We start from the raw sequence: 27,689 nt of genomic DNA, 5'->3' as shown, positions 1-27,689 counted from the left end.
TGAAGGAAACGAACCAGCCTCAGGGACAGCCTCTAGCCCCTTCTGGAGTGTTCCACAGACAGTGAGGCTCCACCCCGGACAACAGCCGCTAATGAACAAGGGTTCCTACCTGCATCTTCCACCTTCCTGTGCTCTGAGGCCTTTTAAAGAAACGCCACACCGCCATCCATTGTTAATGACAGGCCATGGTGTATAAGTCATCGCTGTGCTTGGTTTGTTAAAGGAAACTCAGTTGAAAGGTTTGGTGACGAGAGGAGCACTGTGTTGCTGTCATCCTGTCTCCCTGACTGTTTCTTCAGAGAAGAACAGTGAATATTAGAAGTAAATAAAACTAAGCACCGTGCCCTCCCAAGCCTGCCTGTGGTCACGTGTCCAGCAGTGCATTTTCCTGCTCTTCTCAGCATCAGAGCTCACCTACATACAGGCACGAGTTGGAGAGCCGCGAGGCAAGTGAGAAAGACCTTCTTCCAGAACACTCCTGCCGGCCAGAGTGCGTTGGCACTTTACTAAGGAGTACAAGACTCCAAAGCCGTCCCCCGGCAAAACACACGAGCAGTGAAACCCACGGCATGGGCAGGCCTAACTTTGGAAGTTAAACCAAAGGCCGACTTCCTCTAAGGCAGAGGATGCCTCGGGATGGGCCTCACTGCGGTGGGGGTGGGGGGTCCATGTTGTCGGGATGGCAGCTTCGGCAGGAGGTTCCTTGAGCCCCCTCCTGTGATGGTGGCCAGAAAGGCCAGCCCCAAGGCGGGGGACTTAAGGACATTGGGAAGGGTGAATTTTCCTAAAATCCTCCCTGCCCACTGGCTTGTGCCTTACATGCCTCAGTCTAGGCTCGCATGCTCTGGGCTAAGATCTGAATCCCACAAACCCACGGATATGCTGACTGCAGAAGGGCGGTGAGTGAGGAAAACAGCTTGTTAAAGAGAAGGAGGTGCGGTTATCATTGTTGACAAGCAGTTTAAAAATTAAAACGTGTAGGTTTTACAGGGACTGAAATAGACACAGAAAACAATTTTAAATTAAAAATATTTACCCTGGCTGGTATAGCTCAGTGGATTGAGCACAGACTGTAAACCAAAGGGTCACTGGTTCAATTCCCAGTCAGGGCACATGCCTGGGTTGCAAGCCAGTTCCCAGCAGGGGGTGTGCGAGAGGCAACCCCACATTGACGTTTCTCTCCCTCTTTCTCCTTCTCTTCCCCTCTCTCTATAAATAAATAAATAAATAAATAAATAAATAAATACAATATTTTTAAAAATAAAAATATTTAGTTACTCAAACTAACCAAATTTCAATCTTAATTAAGTAAATCAAACTAAGTTAAAGTTAATTTGATTTACAGTATGACCTGGAAGAGAAATGTTTTTCTCCAGGATTATCATGAGCAGTGGCCACATCCAGGCAGCAGGGGCATGGCTGTTGCTCTCTCAACTTCCACGAGCTCGCCCGGCGCCCAGGTGGCAGTTTCTAACATGGTCCCTCCCAACCAGGGCTCCCAGAAAGGTGGCATGTTCCTGTGTGGCGTTCCCGGGGACAGCAGGACTAAGGAGCCAGCACAAAGGGGCTCCTGGCCATCCGATCACTCAATGCAACACTCAGCATTAGAAAGAAAGTGGCACCCTCAACTCCAGTAGGAGTCATTTCTGAAGGTCTGTGAATTGGTAACGATGCTCAGGAAGGATGGATCAATACGAAAGGCAGCAAGAAGCAGTCTCGCCTGGCACGCCTGCTTTTTACCGGTGTTCATGAGTCAGGGAACAGCAGTGCCTGCGTGCGTGTGGGTGGCCATGCCTGTGTATGGAGGACGGAGTTGTTTTTGTTTTCAGTAGTTGGATGAATCAATGAGGCCTTGAAGGTAGCTGATTATGTGGGTGGGGGTCTCTTGACGGCATAGTTACACTGAGACCACGATGCCGTGAGGAGGTCTGGTGGCCTTGAGGAAGTGGGAGGGAGCAGGTCACAGAGCAAGGGCGGCCCACCGTTCCCAGAGCAGAGGTGAGTGAGGAAGGTGACCGTGTCTGGGACGGACTTCTCACAACAGGGACAAGCACATATGGTGTCTTCATTAAAGTCAACTGTCCTGTAGAGGTGAGGGAATTAATGATAATGCTTCAGCGCCACACAGCTGTGCGGTGGCCCTGTGGAATGATGACATTGGAGTGTCATCAGGCACTATCCCTGGGGAATAATGCCTCTTAGGGGACAGGCTGGAGGTTTATATAAAATGAAGAGGAGTAAGGGACAGAGTCTGATGCACTAAAAGTACAATCCCGGTTCGAGTTCTTTGTCTCATGACCATAAAGACGCTGGCTCTCCCTGGAAGGTGCCGTGTCCCTCTGCTGGGCGCCCCGCCCCGATTCCTGCCTTCTAACATTTCAGCCTTTTTATTACTCCCTACCATCTGTCTCCAAACGCTCGAGAGCATTTGTGCACAGGTGAGAATTCTCCCCGAGTGAGGCAGAACCAACAGCAGGCTATAAATATTTTATGCTTTCCAGGATCATTTTCTTTCAGAATATTAAGAACTCATGCCAACATTTGATAATGGGCTGTATGAAGAAGGCTTTGCTTAGTGCAGCATTTATCTTGGTAAAGGATGGGAAGAAAGAGCCAGAATAAATCCAGAGCTGAGGATTCAAAGCACTGGGGCATCATTTATAATGAGTTCATCCTGGTAGACTCACCTACATATTAACAAAGTTTTAAATGCCATTTCACCGACTATTTTTCTAATAGTTTTTTGGAGCTGGTCTCTCTAACTTACAGAAAAGCTGCAAATATGTGCAGTACAAAAATGCTTCTTCTTACGTCACCTGAGACTAAGCCGCTCACAGATGTCCCGTGACTTCAAGTTCTTTAGTGCATCTGCAAACATGAACTTCCTCCTACTTTTATGGGCTGAATTAGCCCCTCAGAATTCATATGTTGAGGTCCTGAGCCCCAGGACCTGGGAATGGGGCTGTATTAGGAGACAGGGTCTTGAACGAAAGAGGTCATGAAGTTGAAATGAGGTCATCTGTGGGGCACTAATCTGTTATGACTGGTGTCCATATAAGAACAGATCGGAATGCAGACGCGCACTGGGAGGACCAAGTGAGGACACAGGGCGAACATGGGCATCTACAAGCCAAGGAGAGAGGGTCTAGAAGAAACCAACACTGCCCTCACCTTGATCTCGAACGTCCAGCCTCAAGAACTATGAGAAATTAAACTTTTGTTGTTTAGGCCATGCCGTCTGTGGCGCTTTGTTAAGGCAGCCCGAGCCAGCTATGGGCCCCACACAACACAGTCCACAGCCGCAGCACAGCCTCCAGACTTGGAAAACGAACCCTGGCTCATCACTACCGTCTAGTAATCCCCAGGCTCCTTTTGTGTCTTTCTGTTGTGCCAACATCACCTGTTACATTGAGACAGTTCAGGATCACGTGTTATGTTTGGCTGTGTTGTCTGCTTAGTTTATTTCAGTCTTGCACAGTGTCTCAGGGATTTTTCATGGACTTTTATGGCCATGATACTTTCGAACATCACCAGCCAGTTATTTAGCAGAATGTCTTGGATTTGGGAGTGTCTAGTATCATGCCTCTGCAGCCGGAACCTCACAGAAGTAAGGATCCCATTCATTGTGAAACTTCCGACTTCCTTATTTCCATCTGTATGGGCTCCCTGTTTTATTCAGTGGGTTGTACTTTACTGACATTCATTGTGATGTGCAAATCGTCCAAGATTTGGCCGGTGGGAGCCCCTGCAGGATGGCCACCTTGTCCTTCTGGGATGCCCCCATCATTCTTTGAGTGCTTTCTTGTGTTTCAGTGGGAGATGTTCTAGGCCAGCCTGGGACCTTGCTGCCCGGAGTCACCCCTTTCACAGAGAACCCTGGCTCGTTCCAGTGGGGCTTGGGCTGATTGGAAACTGGCTCAGGCACTTGTGGGGCGGGTTATAATGTGCATACAACGCACCGCACTTTTACTCTGCGTACCTGGGTGATGTGCATTAGATGGGCCTGGAAAACAGCACTGAAGTTGTGCAGTCAAACATTTCCACCGTGTGGGACACTGTGGCATTTAGTCAGTGGGAATGTTTGAGCAAAGGCAAGTCGATAGAGCAGGTCATTGCAGAGTCCGTTATGAGCCGTCTGCATCCCAGACTCATGTCAGCTGGACACGCACGTTCCCCTCTGACCCTCACCCTTCTCGGTCCCGTGTCACCTTCATACTGATTGAGGCTCAGAGAGGTTAAGTGGAATTACCCAGGTCGCTCAGCCAGGTCAGTGGCAGAACAAGGACATCATTCCTGGCTTCGTCTGGCTCCAAAGCTGATTCCCTCCCTAACTACATGACCAGAGTCAATTTGATAATGTTCGAATCATAGTTGGAGCCCATTTTGGTTTTTACAGCTCTGTCAGGATTTCTCAGAAGACTTGTTTCCCTAACACGTGGACATGTAGGTCACCTGATCATTGATCCCTGCAGGGTCTGTGCAGCCGGCTGCCCAGGAAGGAGAGCCACATAGAGGTGCTCCTGGGGCGGGTCCGAGGTCAGAAGCTTCCCCCGGGGTATGGGGAGCTCACCCCCAACCCCCGAGGAATTACTATCTCGCCTCCCCCACTGCTGGTGCATTGGATGTCCTCTCACAGGGCCAACGCCACAGAGAGGGCCTCCTGCGGCTGCAGTCACAGTGGCGGAGGACGCCGGGCTGTGTGCAGAGTGCGGGGCGTGAGGACAGGTTCCCCAGCACGAGGAGACCGGTCCCCTTCCGGTGGTAATTCCAGACCACGGCTTTCACATATGCAATAGCTGAACTCCGTGGCAAGGTTTTAAAACGAACACATGAAATAGCTTTAATGCTTTTCCAAATAACTCTGCTGAATGTAATTTCAAACAAGGTGTTTGATTGGCACAGTAAAAATGCTCTGAGCTAAAGATTTACATCTTTTTTTGCCACATAAATTATGTTGACCAGGACGACAGAATCTAATAAACTAAAACCCTTTAAGCACATCAAACAAATCACTCTTCCTTCTCGTTCTGCAAATACGCCCGGAGATCTGCAGGCTGGTCTCCTGTGACTTGTAATGTACTGTTCGGTTCCTACAAATGTAACCTCGAAATGGCATCGTTTCCATAAAGAGCAGAGCGGGTTTCCGGAGTCCATGGCAGGGGAGCAGAACCGGCCCACCCATCATGAGGCCTTCATGGGAACATCGCTGGATGGTGTCGAGGGGAGCAAAGACCTGAGTTAGTTTTTTTGAACTCGAGAAATCCACTGCTGGTTCCCCTTGTACAGATGGGTGACGGCAATCCTCACGGACCTTGGAATCCCGGTGCTGATTTCTAACAAAACTCCTAACGTCCCGTCAGCCGCATGAGAACATCGTGACTGCGGGATAGTACCTGTGCTTGTCTGAGTTTCAGGGGGAAAAAGACAGCTCTGTGAAAGTTCAGATTTTTTTGGTAGTACCTTGTCTGTTGTAGCCTACTCTCTTTACTTCCCCTTTTGTATCTTCTTGGGCACTGTAAATGCACTGTCCATAATTAGGGGCCATAAAAAGTGCTCGTGGCCCCAGTTTTTATGTGGAATTTCATGGAACTCTGTGGATGGCTTTTGGCAATGCCCTCGAGGGAAGGAGAACTCGTGCCTGAGGAAAACGTGGCTTTTCCACACCTGACTCGGTGAGAAGGGACCATGCAATGGGCCTACTGTGAGTACTGAGAAAACTCCAAGGAGCCGAGTGCTCAGGAGCAAAACACACACAGCAGTCTTGACAGCCTATTGGGGGGACTTTTGAACCTGAGGATACAAAGGCATGCACTCATGGACTCTGAGCTTGTCCAGGGGTTCCGGGGTGTGGTTGGGGAGGGGAAACTGAGGCAGAGCCCTGCAAACTGACCTCATAACTGGAGCTCTGCTGATGGGAAATTTTCCACATTTTTTTTAATTTGATGGGATTTTTTCAGGACAGCTGGGAGTCACTGAAGGCTCTGGGTGGGAGCTGAGCACATCAGGTCTGAGTGTTAGAAAGTAACCCATATGCAGTGAGGAGGGAAAGGTGTGTTGGGGAGGAAGGGCGTGGGGGGCAGAAACGTGACCTAGGAGCTGACTCTAACGTCCTGGCTGACGGCGGCTAGGAGCACCTACCACAGGGAGGGCGGGGCTGTGGGACATGGATCCGAAACTAATTTAAGGAGGAAAGAGAAAAAATGTGTAGCCAATATGGTAAAATTAGATATAACTTGGGATATAGAAAGAACATCAGTGAGAGAAACAAATGTGAGGCTATCACAGTGCAGAAGAAAACTGGTGTTTTCACGTCGTGTTTTCCAGGGTTACGCGGTGACCACCACCCAAGACTGTGAGGCTGACGGACACGCTCCGGCCGGAGCCCAAACCTGGTAGGGTTTCCCACGCTGAAACGCAAGGGTACCTGGTGTGTACGGAAGTTGTCACTGTGTCAGGGGTGGGCTCAAACTCGAGGACCCTGAGGCTCAGAGAGTTTTTGGTCTTCTGCAAGACAGGGAATAGAAAGTTATGAATATAAAGTTCAGTGCTGTCCTCTGGGGTCTGGGAAAGTGAGGGACCCTGACCTTTGGTCATTACCTTTGGGGTGAACCCGCCTGTGTACATGTAGTGAGATGTCAAGTACAGTGACGGAGTGAACAGCCAGCACCCGGCTGAGGGGCTTCCCGGCGGCCACCCCCAGGAAGCCCACCTCCTGCCGTGCCCCCCCCCCGCCCGCCCTGAGCGCCGTTCTCCACAGAGTGGGCCTCTTTTAGAGAGTCTGCCACGCGAGTGTGTCTCTCGATCTTGTTTTTCACCTTTGCACATTTCTGGGCTTTACTTAAAGGGTGTAAAAACACACAGATTGTGTTGCAATTTGCCTTTTTAGCTCCAAGTGCTTGTGGGACTCCTCTGTGAGGACCCCTGTGGCTGTCCTTGGCTCCCCTTCCCTCGAGTTGTCACCAGGCAGGTGGTCCCTGCTGGGCCCCGAACTGTGACTCCTCGTCCTTGACTCGCACGGCTCTGTGCGGTCTCAACCTGCCCTGGCTGCTCGAACAAAATCCTCGCCACGGGCCTGGTGGCAGAGAACGGAGCTCCGTCCCTCCTGTTGGGGGCTGTGGACACCTGAGCTCGGGGCGCCAGCCTCTTCTGGCCGTGCAGCACTTGCTGTGTCCTTCCTCGTGGAAGGGCGAGAAGCCGCGTGTCTGTGACGTCCCTTTCACAAAGACGCACTGCACCTGCATGACCTCGTCAGCTCCCAAAGGCCCCGCCGTCCAACACCATCCCCTGGGGGTGGGGATTTCAACAGGTGAATTTGGGACAACCATCGAGACTGTAGCACATGCTGACTGGAATTGTATTCCACAGGATTTTTAAATTAATCTTCGCCCTAACTCACCGGTTTTTGCTCTCCTATTTCTTGTACTTGGCTCCCGGGGTGTGCGTGCAGGTTCTTGTTCGGTAAACACCTAAGGTTGGAAGTCCTGGGTAAGGCGCTTCCCTGGGTAAGGAGCTGTGGTTTCAGCTTTTCCAGGTAAAGCCAAGTTGGGCACCCAGCAGGTCCCAGCCTGCCCCCCACAGCAGGTCCTTGGTGAGGCCGGGTCTGCATGGCTCCCCTTGGGCACCAAAGTGGCACTGCCCCCTCCACCGTGCACTGCACCAGGAGCTCGGGCTGGCGGGTGCTTCTGCACCTGCTGCACTCATGCCCCTCCCTTAGCTGAGCGTCCTCTCCTCCGACTGCGGCCTGGTGACCCCTCCCCACCCACCCACCTCACCAATGGCACCTCTGCTCTGACCCGACTGCCTTTGGCTTGTACCAGGTCAGGCGGCTGGAGCGACCACCTACGGTTTCACCAACATCAAGGACAGGGGTTGCTGCTGTTTCAGGGCCCTCTGCACCGAGCACCAGGCTAGACATTCAGAGTGTCCTTAATACTACTTGTCGAATGAATGAAATCTAGCAGATGACGCATGAGTACTGCATTCGTATTTAATACTGAGTGCATTACAGAGTGGCGTAGTAAGCACGATGCTAAGATCCATAAACGAGGACTTGGGCAACCATATTTGGAGGAGAATGAGGGAAGCAATTCATGTCCTTGCCGTTTACTGAATGGGAGGAAACAGCTACCAGCACCCATCACAGCTGTGGAGGGAGGGAGGTGGGCTGGAAATCTCACCGCTGAAAGCAGCCCCTCGGACGCACCCTCGTCTGGCCCAGTGTCCTCATTACGGAGACGGAGCTCACATCCAGACTGACTTCTGATGAGGGGTTTGCTGACGGGGGGTGAAGGAATAACAAAAGCTTTGCCAGAAAATGATCGCGTTATTTTCTCTTTCATACAAACGACAGCCTCGGACACTGCACACGGTCAGTTTCAGAAAAGATGTTGAAGATGGGAGCAGGCCACGGACAGATGCCTGAATCAAAATCAGATGCCAAAGCTGATTAAAGCAGCTCTTTCAAAAGCAGGAATTTTAACATGCTGTATCAAATTATATCCTAGGGTACAATAAAAAAAGCTATCTGAAAAGAACTGCATTACATCTTCCCATGGTTAACTCAGAACCTGAGTACACAATTTTTCTTTTGAAAAAAGTTTTGTGAAAGTAACTTAATGATAAGCTCTTATCTTAAAGGGGCCTGGCACATAATGATAGGAGAGCACAGAGAGATGAATATAGGGAAGAAATCATCCCTAAACCACAAACACAGGGCCAGCAGGAAGGCTCAAAAGTCCCCAGCAGCTCCGAGGCCAGGTTTCGGTGACGCGATGGTTTGAATGGTTTGTAGGACACAGTACAGGAGGACCAGTCAGGGAGCAGGGTACTGAATGGGGACCTCCTACCGGGAAGGGGAGGAGCACCCAGTTAGAGACAAGTCCAAGCAGAATCGCCCAGCCACTCAGAACACGTTACATCAGAGAGACGGGTGTCTGCTCTGATCTCTTCTGTATATAGTAAATGTTTGGGGTTTTTCATAATTAAAATGAAAAAACATTTAAAAACAAGCCGGTACACTGAAGTATGAGCAGAATTAAGCAGGGGGGTCACCGAAGACTGTGTCCCCGGCAGCTGTTTCACGTGCCCACTGGAGTTCTGAGGGAGAAGGAAAAGCACTGCAGGGCCCCCTGGACACCGAAGCTGCTGCGGGCAAGGGCAGTTTGGGACCAGTCCCAGCACCTGTGGGCCTTCAGACGGATATGAGACCGCACCCCTGTGCGTGGAGGCCACTTCCCCACGTGCCCTGTAGGTCCTTCAGATAAAACGGGTGTGCGTAGCCACAAAGGCCTTTGGGTGCTTGGCGGTTCGCCCTCACGCCCACGCTGCTCTGGCAGTGATGCCACAGGGCGCGCTCTGAAGGACTGGGACATGCCAGGGGACCTTCTGTGGTCCGGGCACTCTTGCCTGTCACCTCATTCAGCGGTCCTAACAAGCCATGCCCGCGAGGCTGGACGAGGTGAAGGTACTGCCCAGGCCCACTTGCCTGGTGGGAACCTGGGCAGGCCCACCGGACTTCAGCGAGTTCACGTTCCCATGGTGTCCGGTGCCCCCGATTCAGGGAGGAGACAGGTGAGACAGCCCGGATTACAGCTCATGCAGCGTCACGCCCTCTCTGTGGTCGTTTGGCGAGTGTGTAGGTAGCACCTGGTCCCTACAGCTCTCGTGTTATTGTCAAATGCTCAAGTCAGATACCAAAGGACTTGGGAGGAAGCTGCTTCTGACGTTAGTGTTAGTTTTATTCCACAGATTTTTATGTAGCTATAAACCATTAAAAAGGCATAAAATACTGAACTATTTTCTTATTCACATGATGTAGATTTTTTAATGAATACTTCTTATGAAAGATGATGTTCAGGAGAGCAGACATCCTGCCCGGGGTCACCTAAAATATGCTCTATTTCATGATTTTTCCCTCTGCAGGAGAATCTCTAATTCCGCTGTCTAAATGCAACAACCGCCCGGCTCCATCCACGTTTCCGAGACAGCCTCCTTCCTGCCTCCCTGGATTGGCTCCGGGGCGGGGGGAGAGCGCAGACCGGGCTGCGTCTGCACAGCTCGCGTCTGGAAATGCAGCGCGCCGAGGCTCTTCGAGATCTCAGGACCGGTTGTCTTCGATGATGATAGTTCTTTTGGGATAGGCTTCAAGTTCCACAAATATGTATCGAAATTCATATTCACCACTTTCTGGGTTCTGAAAAAAAGAGTATTTCACGGGTCATTTTTTCCGTCCAGTGCGGTCTACAGCCGCGCACCCGGAACGGGCTCCCCCCACCCGCCCACGCACCTCCTTCACTTCCAGGTGCACCGTTCCTTGCTTTCCAGGCTCCGAGCCCCGGATGTAGAACTTCACACGTATGTGTTTCAGCCCATCTTTTACATATTCAATAAAACTGCCGAGAAAACAGAACACAGGCCTAAATGCCTCTCATTCAGAAATGAGCCTCCCACGCTCAAGCCCAGCGCTGTACCTGACGTGCTGCCTCCGACCCCGTCCGGTCGTCTCCCCGTGGCCTTTAACGGGCTCACCAAAGACACTTATTACCTGCGGAATAAAGACAACACTTCAGTTGGTGCCTGTTGTCTGTAAGTTTCTTGGGAAAGTATTCTCTGACAAACCAAGTGACTTATTTTGGGAAAAAAATCAGTAAGCCCAGGGCCCTTTCAAAATGACAACTCCAGCAAAGAAAAGTTATGATGCAACACTCATCCCATAACTAGTAGATACCAGGGCTCCTGTGCCGCGAGCGGTCCCGGTAACAGCGCTGCTGGGGGTTTCAGAACGGCGCAGGTGAGGTGAGGCTGTTCCCACGCCTCACAAAAGCCAAGCACGACAAACCAGGGTGCAAATATTTAAATGCATGGACATTTTTAGTGAAGTCTATCTGATGGGGTCTAATACTACCAGTTAAGAGACAAACTGATTTTTTAAGTCATGAAACACAGTGAAAATGAACACCCAAGTGATAATGACCTACTTAAACCAGATCTACAGATGTGAATCGATGATTCCCAACGGGAAAGTTCACAATGCAACGGAAATGTAATTTTTATTGAATTTAAAACGCAAACACCTTGGCACCTCTAAAAAACTGCTAACAAATCAAAACTGTCCTCATCCTGCGCTGGCTTTGGCAGCACCGTGCTCGCCAGGCGCGCACGCGCACAGAAAGCAGCGGCCAGTGGGGGAGGGCAAGAGCTGTGGGCTGAGCAAGTGGACCAACTGTTCAAACTGCCGCAAGGACTGTGCACACTGTATCGCCACATAAGGGTCTTCCACTTTTCAACCAGGAGCAGCGTCCCGCAAAGAACAGGACCTGGACACAGGCGGGCAAAACGAAATGTTAACTGTTCTGTGTAGACCTCTTACGGGCAGCAAATTACGTTATGCCTTTTGTATGAACTCCACTCTGTTCCTTCTGCACCTTCTGCTTTGTTCGAAGGCCGGGAGCTCTAGGAAGGCTGAGTCTGTGAATGACGCGGTCAGTCGCCACCTCTCTGGAGAGGCCTCCCAACATTTAATTAAGCTGCTCATATTTATTTCCTTTAAGTGTCAGCTTCCCCTTCTGCAAACGGGCTAGAGCAGAGCTGGCCCGTGGTTTCTGTGGCGTTTAATGAGGATGGGGTGCTGAGGGGCCAGGAGCCCCAGTCCTGGGCTCCTGTGCGCTCCCAGTGAGAACCAGTCCTGGGACACGGGGTCACGGGTCGGGTTCCTCGAGAAAGATGAGACACAGCACGCAACAACAGTCCTGTAAAAAGGATAATGTGTAACACGAGAGGCACTTGAGAGCTGTGCAGCAGTTCAAGACTCGGGTACAGGCTAAGCATTTATGACTATGGTGACTCTGGCATCATTCCTCTCGTGGGGCGTCTACGCTACGTGGGCCTTTCCGTGCTCTTCGGGCGTGGTGACACAGAAGGAAGACCTAACAGCACGAACCACTCACACAGATTTCATAGGCTCAGAACCCACTCGTGGGTTCTGCTCCCTCACTTCGACTCCCAGCGTCTTCTATTATCAGGGTTGGTGTGACTCTACCTGGAGGACTCACTCACCTCTGGATGCGATCGGCACTTTTCCAGGGCTTTCCCATATATCTTACTGGGACTGGATGAAGAAAAAAGTTCTTTGAAAATCACGTAAAACAAGCTACCTGAAGGTCAGAGACAAAGGAGACCGAGTAAAGCAGGGGTGAGACAAAGAGTAAGTGAAACAGGTGTTGGGGTCTTATACTTGCTGTGCTCCCCACCTGTGACGGTGATTCCAATAAGCACCACTATTAAGTAGGTGACATCTCTTCCGGCTTCTCTAACTGCGAAGAGAAAAGAGCAGAGAGTCACCCGTGTGCTGGACGCGAGCAGGAACCTTCAGTGTTTCCAGGGAGGGGTGGACTCAGGGCTGGACGAGCGGGTCAGCATCATGAGGCAGCCATTTGCACATGTCCCTGTGAATCAGAACCAACCAAAAACACATCTAACCCAAATCACATCCAGGAGGGATGGCAGAGAGTGCTACTCTTAGAGACCTAAGATATAGGGGTTGTGGTGCCCGCCATATTCCCAGCACCCACCAGTCTTCCTCTCATAAGACCCATAGACCCCAGAGGAGGACGCAGCCCACCGTACACTCGCCCAGGCAGCAGCCCTGACACAGGAATGGGAACTCGGGGGAGTACGTTACATTGATGCGTGGGTTCCGCCTCTACTGAGAAGGGGCGACGGTACTGGGTTGCAGCACCATGAAAGGCCACAACAGTGCCTGTGTATAGTCCCGCCCGGTCATGACACGGTTTTAAGTGACTCGGACGTTCGGGACCCGGGATGTCCAATACAGCAGCAACACGCCACATGTGGCTGTTTAATTTAAAAAGTAACCTCAGTTTCTTAAAATTAGATGAAAACTGAGTGCCTTCACACTAGCAACATTGCAAGTGCTGGGCAGGCACAGGTGGCTAGTGGCTCCCGCAAGGGTCAGCACCCCAAACGCTTCCACCAGTGCACAGAGTTTTGTCTGGACAGCGCCACTCTGGGTGTCCTGCAGGACATGCCACCGCGTCAGTGCTGGTGGTGTGTGTGTCGGGAGGCCTGGGTAGACACATGTCCTCCAGGTGCGAGGATGAGCCCAACCACGATCTGGGGCCGTCAACATACCTGCGAAACTCGTGGGAGTGCACGGTGGGAACGGGGCCCCACCCCAGTAAAGGACGAACTACTGCATCCCGTCCGTCCTTCCACTGTGCAGGCCCCTCAGGACTCTCTGGAGGCAGCGTGCCCGCGTGGGGGGGTCCTGCTCCCACCATGCACCTTGAGCGGGGGGGTCCAGGTCAGACAGGGCTCTGCGGCAGGCCTGCCTGCGCTGTGACCTGTGCTGCTGCCGCAGCCACATGGCCTGGCACCTCAGCGCCTCTGACCTCTGTGCACAGGCTGTCCCTTCACACTGAACTTTTAACTAGGCTATGTGAGTGAAACACTGTATTTTTGACATATTCAGCTGATATCAGTTGCAAAAAGAACTGATATGAAACAACTCAAGTATGTTAAACAGTACATGCACAGAAATGACAGAAACCAAATATTAACGTAGACATCTTTGTGTGATATAATCATGGGTGTCTGCATTGCTTTCTTTGCTTCCTTTTTACTTATTTTTTTCTTCACATTATTTGTGAAATGAAGAAAAAACTCATAGAAAACCAAACTGCTTTCTTATGTCCCTTGTGAAAACTTTGCTGACCTTCCCTGACAAAATGACATTTCACCTTTCCTGTTTTATACGATCTTTCTACTACTGCTGGTTCATGGGAAGGGAAGAGCTATTTCGGACATCCCCAACTCTGCGGCGTGTCCCGTGTGGCTCAGTAACTGGGCAGGGCAGCAGCCTCTCTAGCTGAGTGTTTACTGAGTTGAACTAAGGTGAGTTAATCCCCACGGACTGTGACTCAGTAACTTCTCGTTTCTGTTTACTCCAGCCGGCTACTCCGGATCAGGGTCTCCTAGTCCCCTTTCTCGGTAGCGCCGCTCATCTCTCTCCACCACTAGGTTCACACTCCGCACCCTCCTCCCACTCAAGTGGGAGTCTTTGTGCTTTAGGGTTTCTTTGGCACAGCCATTAGCAACCGTTCAAGTGCTGGGCACAGACAGGACGGAAGTTCACGAAATCCTTGCGCAAGGTCCCAGACAGCACTGGTCTGGATACAGGAAAATCGCAATCAGGGGCATTTGCATTTAGTTTTCAATAGCGTGAAGTTGGGGGAGTGTGCCTGCCTTAGAATACTAACGCCTGACAGACTGAACGCGACAGTCAAATGGATGAAATAACATCAGGGCGATCTACTTGCCTACTTTCAAGTATTAAACAATGGCTCAGTTTTACATAGCTCTCTCCACACCCAAACTAGTGGAAGTTGAGAAAAAATTTCTAGACATAATTCAGCTTTCAAATTTGAGTTGAAATGTATGAAGGACATTGCAGGCCTATACTCTCTGATGCTAAACTATGTTTAGCGGTTCCGCCTTTTAATTTGTGTGAATGGACTCATCATCTTTACCACCGCACTTCGCACTTCTCTAAAAGCACGTGGGCACGTCCTTGTCACACTTGCTGAAAGGCTGGTCTTTACTGGAGAGTTCCCCTTTACCTTTCTGTGCCGTCGAGACGGCGGTCTCCGCCCTCTGGCTGTGCACAGACACTTGCTTGCTGCCGTCCTCCTTTGCTCTCTGGAGGCCCCGTCCCTGCGTCCAGACGGTCCTCCGGGGGACTCCGAGGGTCCATCCGGGCCGCACCGTTTTCCGCTCGTGCAGCCCCCATCTCCATCTGGGTTCGGTCTTCAAGCAAGCTTTGGTAAGTACAAAGCGTGGCAAAAACAGGCACTTCCCTGACGACCTGTGCAGCTTCTCCGTATACTGCACAGCTCGTAGAAAAGAACAAATCATTTTCACAGAAGCCCGCTCCACTCAGGGAAGAGGCCAACCACGACCAGCAATGCCTCACCGGCCCCTCCACGCCCAGCTGGACCTGTGATCCAGGGCACACATTCACGCCAGTAAGGCCACACGGTGTGCTCGACAGAAACGTGAGATCCAGCAGAGTTTTTAAAACGAAACAGCAACAGGAGTTGCTGTCCACCGCCCCTTCTCTTTGGTGCTCTTTTTGGTTGAATTAAAGTGTTCTGATTAACTTCTAGGTTGACATTCACTCTCGCCCCGCCATGCCCTTACAAAGCAACCTGGGAAACCCCTAGGAATCCTGGGAGTAGTAGTTTGCGAAATTCACTCTTCTCTGAGTTGCTGTAGCGAGGAAGAGTCAAGGACTATATCTCCCAGAGTGCAAAGCTGCCACACTCCACTGAGTCCGGCGCTGTCTCCCAGACGAGCCCGCGCGGGCTGGCTACGCATGCGCTGCACGAAGTTAGTTTTGGCAGGATTCGAGTCGTTGGACTATAGTTCTCTAACTCAGCAAAGTCAAATTAGCAATTGCAAACTGCATGTTCTTGTGACCCTTTGTAGAGGACTATGTAAACTGGAAATTTTCCGGTCTGTGGCTCTGCCCTCTCTTCTGGGCAAATGACGTAATCTTTGCATTTCACATTCTTCCTAAAAAAAGGAAAAGTAGTGCGGACTACAAAAGAGTCATGTCGGATGGAACGAGGCAGCCACAATAGCAACGCAGAGGTACAAACTGCGCGCTCGGAAATCTATAGTCACCTCTCGTAGAGCAGACGAAAAGGCGCTACTGCGCAGGCGTGTCAGGGAGTGCGCTGGCGTCGGGTGGGCGTGGCGGGGGCGGTGCTCTTTACCTGCCTCAGGTTGCTCCGCCCACGCGTTCGGTCCGGGTCTCCATGGCGACCAGACGCGGTCGGCTCTTGCAGCAGCAATGGCTTGGCCTCCAGGCCCTGCGCCTGCCACTCGGGGGCGTCGGCGCGGCCCCGGGGAGCTACAGGTTCAGGTGACGGTCCCCCTCTCCCGCAGCCCTGCTGCCCTTTCCCCTTTCTGTTCATTGGCCCGCCTCGCGCGTTGCTGGCGGCCTCTGTCAGTGCGGGAAAGGTCTGGAAGAATGGCGGGAGGAAGTACCTTCAACTTGGAAGAGTGGAGCCACCCCAAATCAGGGTATAAGTCGAGTGGCCCCCCCCCCCCCCCCCCCCAAGAAACCTTCTTCCCTTTCCGTTAGGTCAGTTATGGGCACTGTGGGGTCGCGAACGTAGTAAGCTCCCCAACCTCTAAGCAGCGCCTCGCGGGGACCCTCCACGCGAATGAGCTGCACCTGCCCAGACAGGTGCGCCATACCGGTCTCCACCTGCACGTGCCGAAAGGGTACAACTCCGCAATGCGCCCTCGAAGTTCTTCCTTATTTTGAGGCCAGGAGTCCCCTTTCGTCTTTTTGTGAACTTCTAACTTGGAGAAGTAGAAACATTACGATTTTCTGTTCTGTCCCGCCCACTGTCCGGGAGTGGGGGCCCAAAGCAGATTCCTCCAGCCGAGGGTCGGGTCCGGGAGCGCCCCCTGCCGGGCAGCACTTTCTGCACTTCCGATTCCAGGCCAAGTCTGTGTCCCTAAGTAAACCCAGAGGGATGGATGCCTCTGGGTGGTCGCCCTGTGGGGCTCAGCTGCAGATCCTCTTCTGCCGGTTTTCCCTCCATTGCCCACTGAAGAGTCGTCCTCTTCCACAGTGAGAGAAGGCAACTTGGTGGAGTAAAGTGGAGAGAGGGGCACGAGGCAGGGGTAGGAGGTTGCAGCGCTTCCAGACCATCGGGTTAACGCTCAGGGACGATGGCTCTTTTTCCGACGTGAGTGATTCAGTGTGTCAGAAGTATCCGCGTGCTATTGTGGTGCCTTATTAAATCCTTTCGTTTTATCGTGAGCGTTCCTAGCTCTGTATCCGTTATTCCAGGTGGAGGAATAATGCTTAGGACAATTTGCATTCTTGAGGATTATCCTTCTGTTTGTAAAAGTCTTATTGATTTATAGATATAGGAAGTCATGCATATTATGCCTTCTGATACATCAATGTCTTTGCTAAAGCATTAAAAAAGGGTGATGCTACTTACCAGTTCAACTACTTGTCATTTTTTCTTTTCCTGAATCTCCAGGACTACGTCCTGTGTCCACCCTAGAGGTCCAACTCCTCACCCTGGTTTCCTAAGCAGGATACTGCCCCTTAGTGTTATGCTATTAGTTCCCCAGTGAATATCTAGACATCTTGTACCTACCTCGAGCCTTGTGACAAGTGACATGGTGACAATGCCTGCAGAAATTCTTTTTCTGTAGGAGAGAAGCACTGGCATTTAAATAGGAAGCTAGAACTTGAAATCATTTTGTCACTGTTGCTAAAATTAGTCTTTGTGTATAGCTCTCTGTACATACATTAGTCTTTATGTACAGTGCTGTGTCAGTGGGCAGCAGAAGGACTTTTAGATGACAAGCTTTCCATTTCTTTGTAAGGTGACCGAACTTCTTGGAGCAGTGATTTAGTCAGTGCCTGTCACTTTTCCCGGCCTGCATGCCCACCTGTGATTTGGTGACATACATTCTTTTTGGTAAAGAAAGGTCAGGTGCAAAGAATGATTGATTATGGTCTAAGTAGGCAGTTACTGTAAATGTGTGAAAGTGGGAAAATCAGATTTCAGTAAGGAATCAGAAGTTCCCTTTTTAAACACAGAATGTGAATACATAGATAAATATCATGAACTGTAAGAAATGTAGTAGAAAGCATGTCAAGTTGGCCTAATTTATACTTTCTACAAGTTGGTCTAAATTCTTGGTATTAAAAATGAGGCCCAGGAGGTAGGTTTTTTAAGAAATACTGAGCTAATTCAAAGCTGTCAGGCAAAGATCTGTGACATGAAACAGTGTTTTTGAACCAAACGTCCTCGTACCGACCACATCAGCCAAGTGTCCCTCAATTTCTTGGAGGGAAAGGTCTGAGTGGGCGTGTGCACAGCCCTCCTGACTCAGGAACTCTGTGGTCCCATGGCGGGCGGTCCTCGTACAGGGAAGTGGAGATGGGCTTTCAGGGGTCCTGCTTAGGAGATGCTTTTAATCATTAAAAAATGTACCATATAGTTTCTGTTTTATGTGGAATCTACGAAAACAAATGAGCAGAACAAAAATAGACTCAGGGATGGTTACGAGAAGGGGGTGTGGGAGGGTGGGTGGAGAGGGGGAGGGGAATACAGTCAGTAATACTGTGGTCAGTTTGCATGGTGACGGATGGTCACTAGAGTTAGGGTGATCACACTGTCAGGCATAAAAATGTCCCATCACTGTATTGTACCTGAAACATAAAATATCATATATCAATAACACTTAAATAAAAAATTTAAAATTGTGTATCGTGTTAAATAATGTACCCCACGTCCCCCATTCTGTCCGCCGGAGCCTGGGGTCTGACTGCATCTGGCAGCAGCGGCTTTGCATGTGCAGCCGGTAAGGCGAGGCCGTGCTGCAGTGTGGCAGGCCCTCGGTCGGACGTGCGCGGAGTCCTTAGAGGAAGACACATGGGGACACCTCCACGCACTGGGGACAGGGCCGTGGACGGCAGGAGCCAAGATGGCGGTGCTGTCGCCACACGCCTGGGGACACCGAGGATGTGGCCTTCCCAACACCGTGGTTTTGGACTTCTGGTCGCTGGGACTCGGAGACGGTACGTTTCTGTGGTCTGACGCCTGAGGAACTTGGTTAAGGCAGCCCTGGGAAGAGACTGTGATTTACCGCTGACTACCGTGGTAGAGCCGGTTGGCCAAGTTGAAGCTTTTCTGCTGTGGACTTGGTTCTTCAGCTTCCAAAGATATCATTGGCCGCCCTTCCACGTTGCTGGGGTCCCTCTTTGCGCCTCCAGTTACTCCTTGTGTCCTCTTTGAGTGCTGGTCCAAGTACATCCAGGCAGTCAGCTTGGTGGTTAAACTCGGTGCGTGAGGCACAGACTCCGAGTGACGGGTGCTGGTGAACTGAGCATGCGGGCAGGTACGCTCTGACTTTCTGCGCCTTCCTAGAGAGCGTGCTGGCTGGGAGGTGGGCCAGTGACTGGCATGAGTGTGGTGAAGAAGCTGCCTCCAGACCCTTCCAAGGGGACCAGCCTGTTCCCCAGGACTCACGCCTGCCTGCCAGCCAGCCAAGGCAGAGACGACTCGGGGACTGTGGCTCTCTGGGTGTGTTAGACGCCACCAAGCTCCCACTGAGTATCACAGCTTTTGATTGCTGATTTTAGTACAAATTATTTTAGAAACTTCTGAAAAGAACTAATTGCATAAAATATTATATCCAGTTTCTTCGAACATTTATATTGATTATAAAATTCAGTTATTTTATGCACCACTAAGATAAAAAAGGGTGGACAAAGTCTATTTCATTGAACATGAGGGATTAAAGTGTGAACAAATTTGTGGGTGAATGAGCAGTTCCTCTGGGGCTGTGATCACCAAAGCTCAAGTGGGAACCAGCTGCCACCCCTCCAAGGTCAGGGGAGTCGTGGGTCCTGTTGGAAGCTCTGGCTCACAAATCTAAAAGGTTTTTTCACTCTGCTGGTGATGTTTTTATCAGGTTTTGTTGTTGTATTATTGAGATTGGACAGTGAGTACATTTTGTCTTTTCCTTTTTGTTTCCCTCACGTCCATGTTACCGACATGTAACCTCTTCAATGCTGATGGCCTGTGAGCAGAGGGAGTGGTAAACTTGAGTCTTAGAACACAGGGGAGCGCGCCCAGGATTCAGGCCACAGGCACTTCCCAGTCCAGCCGCCCCACCCCTTTTCCTGTCTTCACGGAGCGAAGTTTTACAGCGTGCAGTCTTTGGAGTCTGAACCCCTTGAAATGTGGTCTTGGGGAACGGACAGTTCCCCTTCTGTTGTGGTAATGCGAGTTTTCCGTGTTTCCTTTCAGGAGGGGGCCAGGCTCCCGGGCCACTGCATTCCACGCGCCTGGGACGCAGCACGCCTGGGGCGAAGGGCCCCGGGCAAGGCCCTGCTCACACTGCCCTGCGTGGCTGGACAGGTAAGGGGCGCAGGTCGCCGGGCATGTCTCCCGGAGGCTTCCGGGAGGCAGCCATCAGACACGGTGACAACACCACGCGCACCGAGCCGCTATTCTGAGCTCTCTAACAATAGAAGTGTGTAGGAAGGGCGCACAACCCGGGGAGTTTGATGTGAGTCACCAGCTGTCACCACCGTCATTATTAGACTAATTTTGTGAAGCTAAACGTCTAAAAGTGATAAGTCAATTTAATTTTCCCCTTTTAAAAAGTTCTTTAAAATGATTCATTTTGCTGTTGAGATAGACACTTAAAAATGGAGAAGATTCAAGTGTCGTTTTCTAAATGTTCAGGATGTCTCTGAATTTCTTATCTTTTGGGATTTTGGGGACCTGTTTTGCCATGGCAAGATTCTGTACCGTGGCCTCAGTAACAGGCAATAAGAGCTGTGGAATCCTTTCTTTCTTTTTTAATTACAACTTGAAATGGTTGGGGTTCACACTCTTCTGAGGTTGACAGAGTTTCGGCTCTGCACTAAGCACAGTGTGGAGCCCGAAGGCTTGGAATGATCACAGACCTTTCACATGGAGGGAGCGAGGCCTGCACAGTCCACAGACTGCAAGATTCAGGTTGAAATGTAAGTTGCCTGATGCTGAGTTTTGGGCATTAGTCTTATTATCATAACTAGCTCAGATAACACTACTTTTAGCATGTTTTAAAAAGAAATGAAAAGCCAAAAAAAAAAAAAAGGAAAAAAAAAGAATGTATTAAGGACATCAGTTGAAGCTTTGAACTTGATGTTTTGGGAATAGAATCTGTCCTACAATAATCCGACGTGAGAACAGAACCAACATTCATTCGGTTACTTCTCTGTACCAGATACCGAGCTTAGAGCTGGGACACAGACAGTGAGCCGCTCGTGTTCACTCTCACGAGGCTCACAGTCTAGTAGGGGAGCCACATTAAAAAAGTAGTGACTGGTGTCCTGGGGCGCCGTGCTCCGGCACAGTGGGTGCGGTGGTGAGGCACGCAGTCTCTGTGGAGGGGACAGGTAAGCTGAGAACTCCACCAAGGTGTGGGAGTGTGTGACGTGGGCAGTGGGCCAGGACGGGGAGAGGTGGCCCAGATGGGACCTGGGTCATGGGGAGGTGCTCGGGTGATTTTAGGCACAGAGGTGTGATGTCATTTGAGTTTTTAAACTCGCTTGTTTACTCATTCCCAGCCTTCCTTCTCTAGAAGGAGGGGCAATGGAGACACAGGCCAGTGTGAGAGGCACGTGGGGGCCCACGTGACATGATTTGTTTGCCAGTCGGGTGTCGGTGGGGAGAGCAGATGGGAAGTAGGAATCAGAACCTGTTGGGTGGACCGCCCAGTGCAGGTGCCTCTGGTTGGGGAGGGGGACAGAGTCCGGCTAAGAGGACAGCGGTTGTGAGCGTGGTTGAGGGTGAGGACTCGGTGTGGGGAGTCCCGAGAGCCATGGCACAGAGGTCTCGGGAGAAACAGGGTGGAAGTGAAGGGGCAGGGGCGCAGGAACCAGCTGGGGGAAGGTGGAAGAGGAAAGAGCAATAAGGTCCCAGCAACCAGGAGGGGCTCCTGTGTGGCCAGGAGAGGAGATGCTGCAGGGCAGGGCCTGGCGGGGGGGGGGGGGGCCTGGAGGCAGCAGTGGGGACAGGCTTTGTTTGCTCTTGTTTTTTCTAGAAGCTTGGCAGCGGGAGGGAGAAACGGGTCATCCCTGGTAGTTGGAGGGAGCCGGGGGCACGGTGAAGGTCATTGTAGGATGCGATCTGAGGGAGTGTTTCTCAGGGCTGCTGTGAGCGACACAGGACAGGGAGGCGGGAACGGAAGGCGGAGTCCTCCAGGGGACACAGGGCTGGGACCCGAGCTCAGGTCGCAACAGCAGCTGTGTGAGGAGGCTTGAGCTTCCTCCGGGGACGGGGAGCAAGCGCGTGGCAGGTGCAGGGGTAGAGCCACGGGCCCACAGCACGGACTGGGACCTGTGCATCCTGGAGCTCCCACACTGCTGGAGGTGAGCGAGCACGGATGAACTCGAGTTCCCTCAGGGAAAGGTGTTGACCTGAAGCAGATTTTCCTGCTCCAACACTCGGAACCTTCTCCAGGGGCCCCGCCTCTCCCCTTTCCCTCCTCCCCCACCAGCCTGCCCCGTGCAGTGTGAAGTTAGAATCAGCTCCCAGGAAGTAACCCCTGTGAGTGTGCCCATCATCTGTGCTGGTGTTGAGGCCACCCGACGAAGCATAATTAGCGGCACCGTTGATCTTGGCTGTTTTGCCTAGTCGGCTGGGTCAGCCTGCCCAACATCCTTCAGTGGGATTTTACTCTAAGTCAATAATTGTTGCAGTTGCTGGATGCTTTTCTGAAATGTTTTCTTGAAGTTCAACTCTACATTTTAAAAAAAATTCCAGAGATTTAAAAAATAACTACAAATTGGGAAATAGTTGAATCAAAATATAAAAAACTACATTCAACAGATAACCCAAATTGTCGCGAAACATGTGTTTCTTGCAACTTTGCTGTGCGGCATTAGGGGCCTTTCCCACCTGACATCGCAATCTGAAATCTCAATTAGAGAGTATGGGCAAGCGGAGGGTTGGGTCCCGCCGACCCTTTACCCTGAGCCCCTCTCCCCCACCAAGTACAACCGCCTGTGGCTGCCTTTCGTGGCCCCTGGGCCCCAAGGTCAGGGCGAGCACTCCCGACTTTCACCCTGGGCAGTGCTTTCTGGGCACGGCCAGGTTACTGTAGGGTTTTGTAGAATTCTAAAGCCACAGAAATCCATGGGATACTGAGATTGCATCTCAGCGGCATATTTATAGGGCACATAAGTGAAAAAGAAAAAGACCCCCCAGCAGCTCTGATGGGGTGTGGTGTTTCCCTGAAGCTCCCAGGAGCGGCCAGCCCTGCAGATGTGCTGGGGACGGGCGGCGGGGCCCAGGGGGAAGTGCATCGCTGTTTCCTGTTCCACGCAGGGCTGTTCCTTGTTTTTGAAGGGCGGGGAGTCTGTGTTTTTCCTATTGACAGCTAAGCATGTATCTGTCTCTCATTTCCACTTGCCTCTCCAAATCACGCTCTTGTCATGGCGGTGGGTGGGTGGAAGCCCCCGGTTGATTCAGGGTGGGAACGTGATTCAAGGCCCAGGCACGAAGGCAGCTCTGTGCGGCCGGGTCTCGGTACTGGTGTGTGTCCTGAGCATCGCGGTGACGGAGCACACCACAGGGACACAGCAGAAGATGGCGGGTGGCCTGTGGGCAGGGGGCCCAGTTACAGCCTCCTCTGTGCAGAGGATGGCAGCGGGGCTCCGGGTGAGACACCCACTGCTCCGAACTCCCCTCCCCTGCCCCCAGCTTGCCCGCGGAAGTCTTGCTGAAGATTCTGTCCTACCTGGATGCTGCCGCCCTGCTGTGCATGGGATGTGTGAACAGGCGCTTCTACCACCTGGCCAATGACAAGTAAGGAGGAGACGGGACGTCTCGGTCAGGTTCTGATCCAGGGGATGTTGTCCTTTGAACACCTGAGCTTCTGATGAAATCACACACATGGTTCTTTTCTCTTGCAAAGGGTAGCCTTAATTGTAGAAGTTCAATTGTACTTGTAAGTTTCTTAGTCTTCATTAAGAGGGTGTATGAATAATTGGATGGATAAACAATACATGTTTTGGAAAGTTAAGGGTATATTTTAAACATTGCTGGTGAAGGGAGGACAGGAGCATGTAATGTGGCATTTACCCTGATGACTTCCAGGGCCCACAGTGGAAGGGTGTTCTCTGCGGCCGTTACCTCGGGGGGCTGCTTCCCAGGTGCGACCTGGGCATGAGCATGGCTCACTGTGGTCGCTGGGGTGGGCATCAGGCCACCTCGCATGGTCGAGGGGCGTCTACCAGAGCTCTGGGAGATGCCCTGGGTCAGAACATCACGTCGGCCCCGCTTCCCAAACAAGGACACCTGACCCGTAGTCGGATCAGATACATAAATGCTGGTCCTGGATTCCACCTTAGCATTCAAACAGGGCAGAGCCTTGGTGGTCCAGAGGCGGGTGTGTTGGGGGTTGGAGACTGATAAAAGCACCTTAAACTCGACATTCATATTTTGTAAATAATCGCAGGCAACAGTCTACACAGCACTTCATTCTGCAGGAGGTTTCTGTTCCCTTCAGGCCGCTCTTACGGTGACTGTAAGGCGGCGCGTGACACTGGCCTTGCGCGTGAGCGTTGGGCGTGGCGGCCATCACTGGAGGCGTGCACGGTCTGTGCCCTGCCTGCCCTTGCCATGGCCTGGCTGTTTCTGCACTTGAGTGCCAGGGCGGGTGCCAAGTAGAGCAAACTTCTGAGCGGAAGACGTGAAGTCCCGAAGGCAAACAGCTTGGGGTGCACCGACTTGGAGAAGTCACTGAACACCCCTGCTAGAACACAGAGAGGCGCGGGAGGGTCTGACTGTGTGTGCGTTTACCGGGGGGTGCAGGTGATACCCAGATTGAGGGGCAAGGGCATGCGTCTGCCGTCTGCGGCGAGCTCCTCGTCTGCTGTGGTGGGCGCTGCGTGGCCAGCTCGGCCGTGGCCGTGCCCTCCCCGGCTCCCGGGTCTCCCACAGACTCCCTGTGGTCTGGGGGCTTCCCGTCCGCAGCGGGATGGCCTTCTGCTCTTTGTCTCTTGGCCATGGGCCATTACGCCCCTCTCCGCACCGAACGGAATGTGTAGATGTAAATGAGCAAATAATTACATGTATCGACATGAACGCCACCTTTTACAGGACATAGATTTTAACCTCCGCCTTAGTTTCCCCCAAGAGAAGTTGACCTTTCTTCCCCAAAGCGGGGGGGGGCGTTGGCTGGGAGGGTGGCGCGCTGGCCCAGGTGCTCTGCACCTGCACAGTGACCTGTTGCAGCCCCCGGTGTGTGACACTGTCTCTTAGCCCAGTCACTGTTTTCTCTCCCCTCAGTCTTATTTGGATCAGAATCTACTCATCTGCCTTTTCCCCTAAAAGATACAACTGGAGAGCCGATTCGGTGGGGAGGATGGCAGGGTCCATGAGCCTGCTCTCGGTGGAGGACAGAGAGGCTGGGCACTGGAAGAGAGAGTATGTCATGAGGCGGATGGCCTCCCTCAAGGCGGCTCTGGCTCAGGTCCTCAAACCCGTCAACCTCTACACGGGCCTCCCGGAGAAAACCAAGGAGGCCCTCAGGTACGACGTCGCCTGCGACAGTGGCGTCACGCCGGCTCGGGTACTGTGACCTTCAGAGAAGAATGAGGTGTGAGCTCAGACGGCTGTGTGTACAGGGCACGCATGCCCTTTGTGTGTGTGGGGGGAGCCGTCTTTCGATATCTGTGTGTGTTTCTGTGCACCCACAAAATGTGCAGCATCTTCCTACTCCAGATTAGTGGTGTTTCCAGCTCGAAGGAAAAGTAGAAACAGCCCCGCGCTGTGCTCTGGTGAAGCTACAGCATTCAAGGCAGTTCCCTTGGGCAGAACTTTTTTTTAACTTCTCTGCGTGCTGCCAGTACTGAGCACCCAGGCGGTGTTTGCCGGGTGAGGGGAGAAGGTCTAAGGAGAGAGCCGCAGGGGCGGCCGACGCTCACTGCAGGCGCGTTCCCTTCCGACGACCTTGACTTTGGTGGTGAGGAGCTGGTTGCTGTGGAGATGACTCATGAAACAGACTCCAGCATTTCTTTTTTCTGCGAGGCAAACACTTTCAGCCTGCTCCTCTCTCGGCAGAATATCGGGTATCGGCTGGGTAATCATACTGAGAGAGAAAAGCGGAAGGGAGCACGTCCTGGAGCACGTCGACCTTCTCATCAACGAGTCCTCGGTCACGATCGCGTGGTACGGCAAAGCCTGGCCCTGCCTGGCTGCGCTGTCCACCTTGGACCTGTGCGGTGTGATGCCGGTGTTCACGGACTGGCCCAAACCCCCCACCAAGAATGGGTAGGTGCGAATTAACTCAAAAATATCGCCAGCGTTTTTTATTGGATTGCATCTTATTAAAGACCTCTCTCTCTCTTTCATCCTGGGTTGCTGTAGAACGGGATGAGGATGGGCTTCTGGCAGGTGCGATTAGGTTCCTCGGTTTAGGTTCCGCTCGTCTCGGTTAGCGGTGACACTTAGGAGATGGTGCGTTTGTTAACAGAACTTCCTAGACAACGGACAGCTAACCTTTTGAGGATTTTAGTGTTAATCACTTTAGCAGAAAGCTATATAAAACCATTACCCTTTTCTTTAGTGAATGGTATAACAATCAGTGTAAGCATCGGCTTGTAAAGTCATGAGTATTACTAGTTTTCAAGGGCTTGTCCGGCTGGTGGCCTTGTGCAGGTAGTCACTCTCTCTGTGCCTGCGTTCTCTCCTCTGTGAGACGGGTGATGGTGACGGCGGGCTGTGGAGGTCACACGCCGCCCCAGTCAAAGGCACAGCTCAGACGCGCGTGCAGCAGGAGGCCGATGCTTCCTGGGCACTCGCGGCTCTGCCAGGAGGCCGCCGGGGCCCAGCCTGCTCTCAGCGTGAGGCTTGCGCCTCGCTGTTTCCAGCGTCTCCTGTGCTCACTCTTCTCACCCTTCGTCCTTCCTTCCTGGCGGTGGGACTGTGCCGTGTGTGGCGTCCTGACTCCTGAGCAGGTGACAGAGTCTCGGTGCAGAGTTCCCGGCCACGCAGAGCTCACAGCTGCCTCCCCCATGGCTGCTCTGCTGTGGCGACCACCTCCTTTACTGTCTCCACGTCCTCTATTGTGTGGTGACACCTGCCGTGTCATCCTCCTTCCCCTGCGTGCTGTGGTCCCACTGGCTTCTCTCACACCTGTCCTTGTGTGGGAGGGACCGAGACGGCTCCCCTTGCGTCCTGCTGTCTCCGTGGAGGGAGGATGTCCTCCCATGGTTTCCCTGGGCAAAGTCACAGATTTGTGACTTCATTCCTGGGACCGTTTTTTGGCCCCTCTCCGTGACGCTGGCTCTTTGAGGGTCGTGTCAGTGAGCTGGCTGTGAGTGTGAGCACGGGGCTTCCCACGGCCAAACGCGGGTTTGGCCGTGTTGTGAAAACAGTGCCCCAGGTGCTGGGACAAAACCCGCGTGGATGGGCCCTTCGCTCTGGTTGCAACGTTCCTGAAGGTGCCTGGTCGGCACAGCTGCCGTCCTAGGGGGCACCTTCCTTGGGACGAAGCTCTGAAGCTCCACACAGTGAGGCCGGGCATCGGGTCTCTCTAGATCGGCACTCGGAGTCGGTGCCCTGGGACGGTTTGGGGGGTGAGTCCACAGCCTCTCCACCAGTCCGACCGCCGGGATGTTGGTTCACCTATCACGGGGCGTTGTCCAGAGTGCAGGTGGTGAACACGAGGCCCGCGGGCCGAATCCGGCCGGCACCTCGTTTCTCCCAGGGGCAGTGCCGTGCTCTCGCTTAACTGTTCAGGAGCCGCTGCATTCACAGTCCTGAAGTTACATTTGGCCCTTCGAAGGCAGCCTCAAGGCTGACGCGGCCCCCGGTGGGAGTGGGTTTGACACCCCTGGTCCATAGTGTTAGGACAAAACGGTTGGCCCCGTGAAAATGGTCGTGAGAGACTAACTTAGACGGGTGGTCCCGGAAGCTGCTGTCCAGGTCGGGCGGGAGGTGCGCCATGGGGACAGAAAGGCGAGCATTCCTCAGGGGACATGCACTCGGTGGAATTCGTCTCCACTGACATCTCCAACTCCGGTCGGCATTGGGCAGCCCGTGGCGAGTGAACACCGAGTCAGTCCC

At 52.3% G+C, this 27,689-nt stretch overlaps 2 protein-coding genes across 7 annotated transcripts in view; one reads left to right on the top strand and one right to left on the bottom strand.

Moving 5' to 3' along the window:
• Positions 1 to 7,999: 7,999 nt before the first annotated feature.
• TIMM21 (translocase of inner mitochondrial membrane 21) lies at positions 8,000 to 15,268 on the bottom strand. The gene is made up of 6 exons (XM_037145609.2): positions 14,637 to 15,268; positions 12,249 to 12,311; positions 12,055 to 12,152; positions 10,470 to 10,543; positions 10,286 to 10,391; positions 8,000 to 10,192 (listed from the first exon to the last, which is right to left on the bottom strand). Exons 1-6 carry the CDS (start codon positions 14,929 to 14,931, stop codon positions 10,097 to 10,099), a joined length of 732 nt encoding a protein of 243 aa, XP_037001504.2. The 5' UTR covers positions 14,932 to 15,268; the 3' UTR covers positions 8,000 to 10,096.
• A 113-nt stretch (positions 15,269 to 15,381) lies between these two features.
• The window catches only part of FBXO15 (F-box protein 15), a 33,692-nt gene continuing 21,384 nt past the window's right edge, over positions 15,382 to 27,689 (top strand). For 2 of the 6 annotated variants that reach the window (XM_037145622.2, XM_053664363.1), the window contains exons 1-5: positions 15,833 to 15,943; positions 19,872 to 19,982; positions 23,319 to 23,423; positions 24,909 to 25,151; positions 25,683 to 25,892. In XM_037145622.2, the coding sequence (XP_037001517.2) occupies positions 15,837 to 15,943; positions 19,872 to 19,982; positions 23,319 to 23,423; positions 24,909 to 25,151; positions 25,683 to 25,892 (776 nt within the window). In that variant the 5' untranslated portion in view covers positions 15,833 to 15,836. Of the gene's footprint in view, positions 15,670 to 15,832; positions 15,944 to 19,871; positions 19,983 to 21,286; positions 21,404 to 23,318; positions 23,424 to 24,908; positions 25,152 to 25,682; positions 25,893 to 27,689 lie in introns of those variants that run through there. The other 4 variants (XM_053664364.1, XM_053664361.1, XM_053664362.1 and 1 more) reach the window with 4 other exon arrangements.

This window comes from Artibeus jamaicensis, unplaced genomic scaffold, assembly GCF_021234435.1.
Source record: "Artibeus jamaicensis isolate MK-2021 breed Jamaican fruit bat unplaced genomic scaffold, CSHL_Jam_final contig_354, whole genome shotgun sequence".
NCBI classification, from domain to species: Eukaryota; Metazoa; Chordata; class Mammalia; order Chiroptera; family Phyllostomidae; genus Artibeus; species Artibeus jamaicensis.
The sequence above is the reverse complement of the archived record's forward strand: the minus strand, read 5'-3'. Positions and strand labels throughout refer to the sequence as shown.

What these genes read in the sequence shown, in the direction of transcription:
- TIMM21 (XM_037145609.2), bottom strand. Translation starts at nt 14,931, where the DNA reads ATGATTTGTTCTTTTCTACGAGCTGTGCAGTATACGGAGAAGCTGCAC. An exon ending in AGTGCCGATCGCATCCAGAG is followed by an intron (nt 10,544 to 12,054) that starts GTGAGTGAGTCC and finishes TTTATTCCGCAG; the next exon opens with GTAATAAGTGTCTTTGGTGA. An exon ending in GGTCGGAGGCAGCACGTCAG is followed by an intron (nt 10,392 to 10,469) that starts GTACAGCGCTGG and finishes TTTTCTCGGCAG; the next exon opens with TTTTATTGAATATGTAAAAG.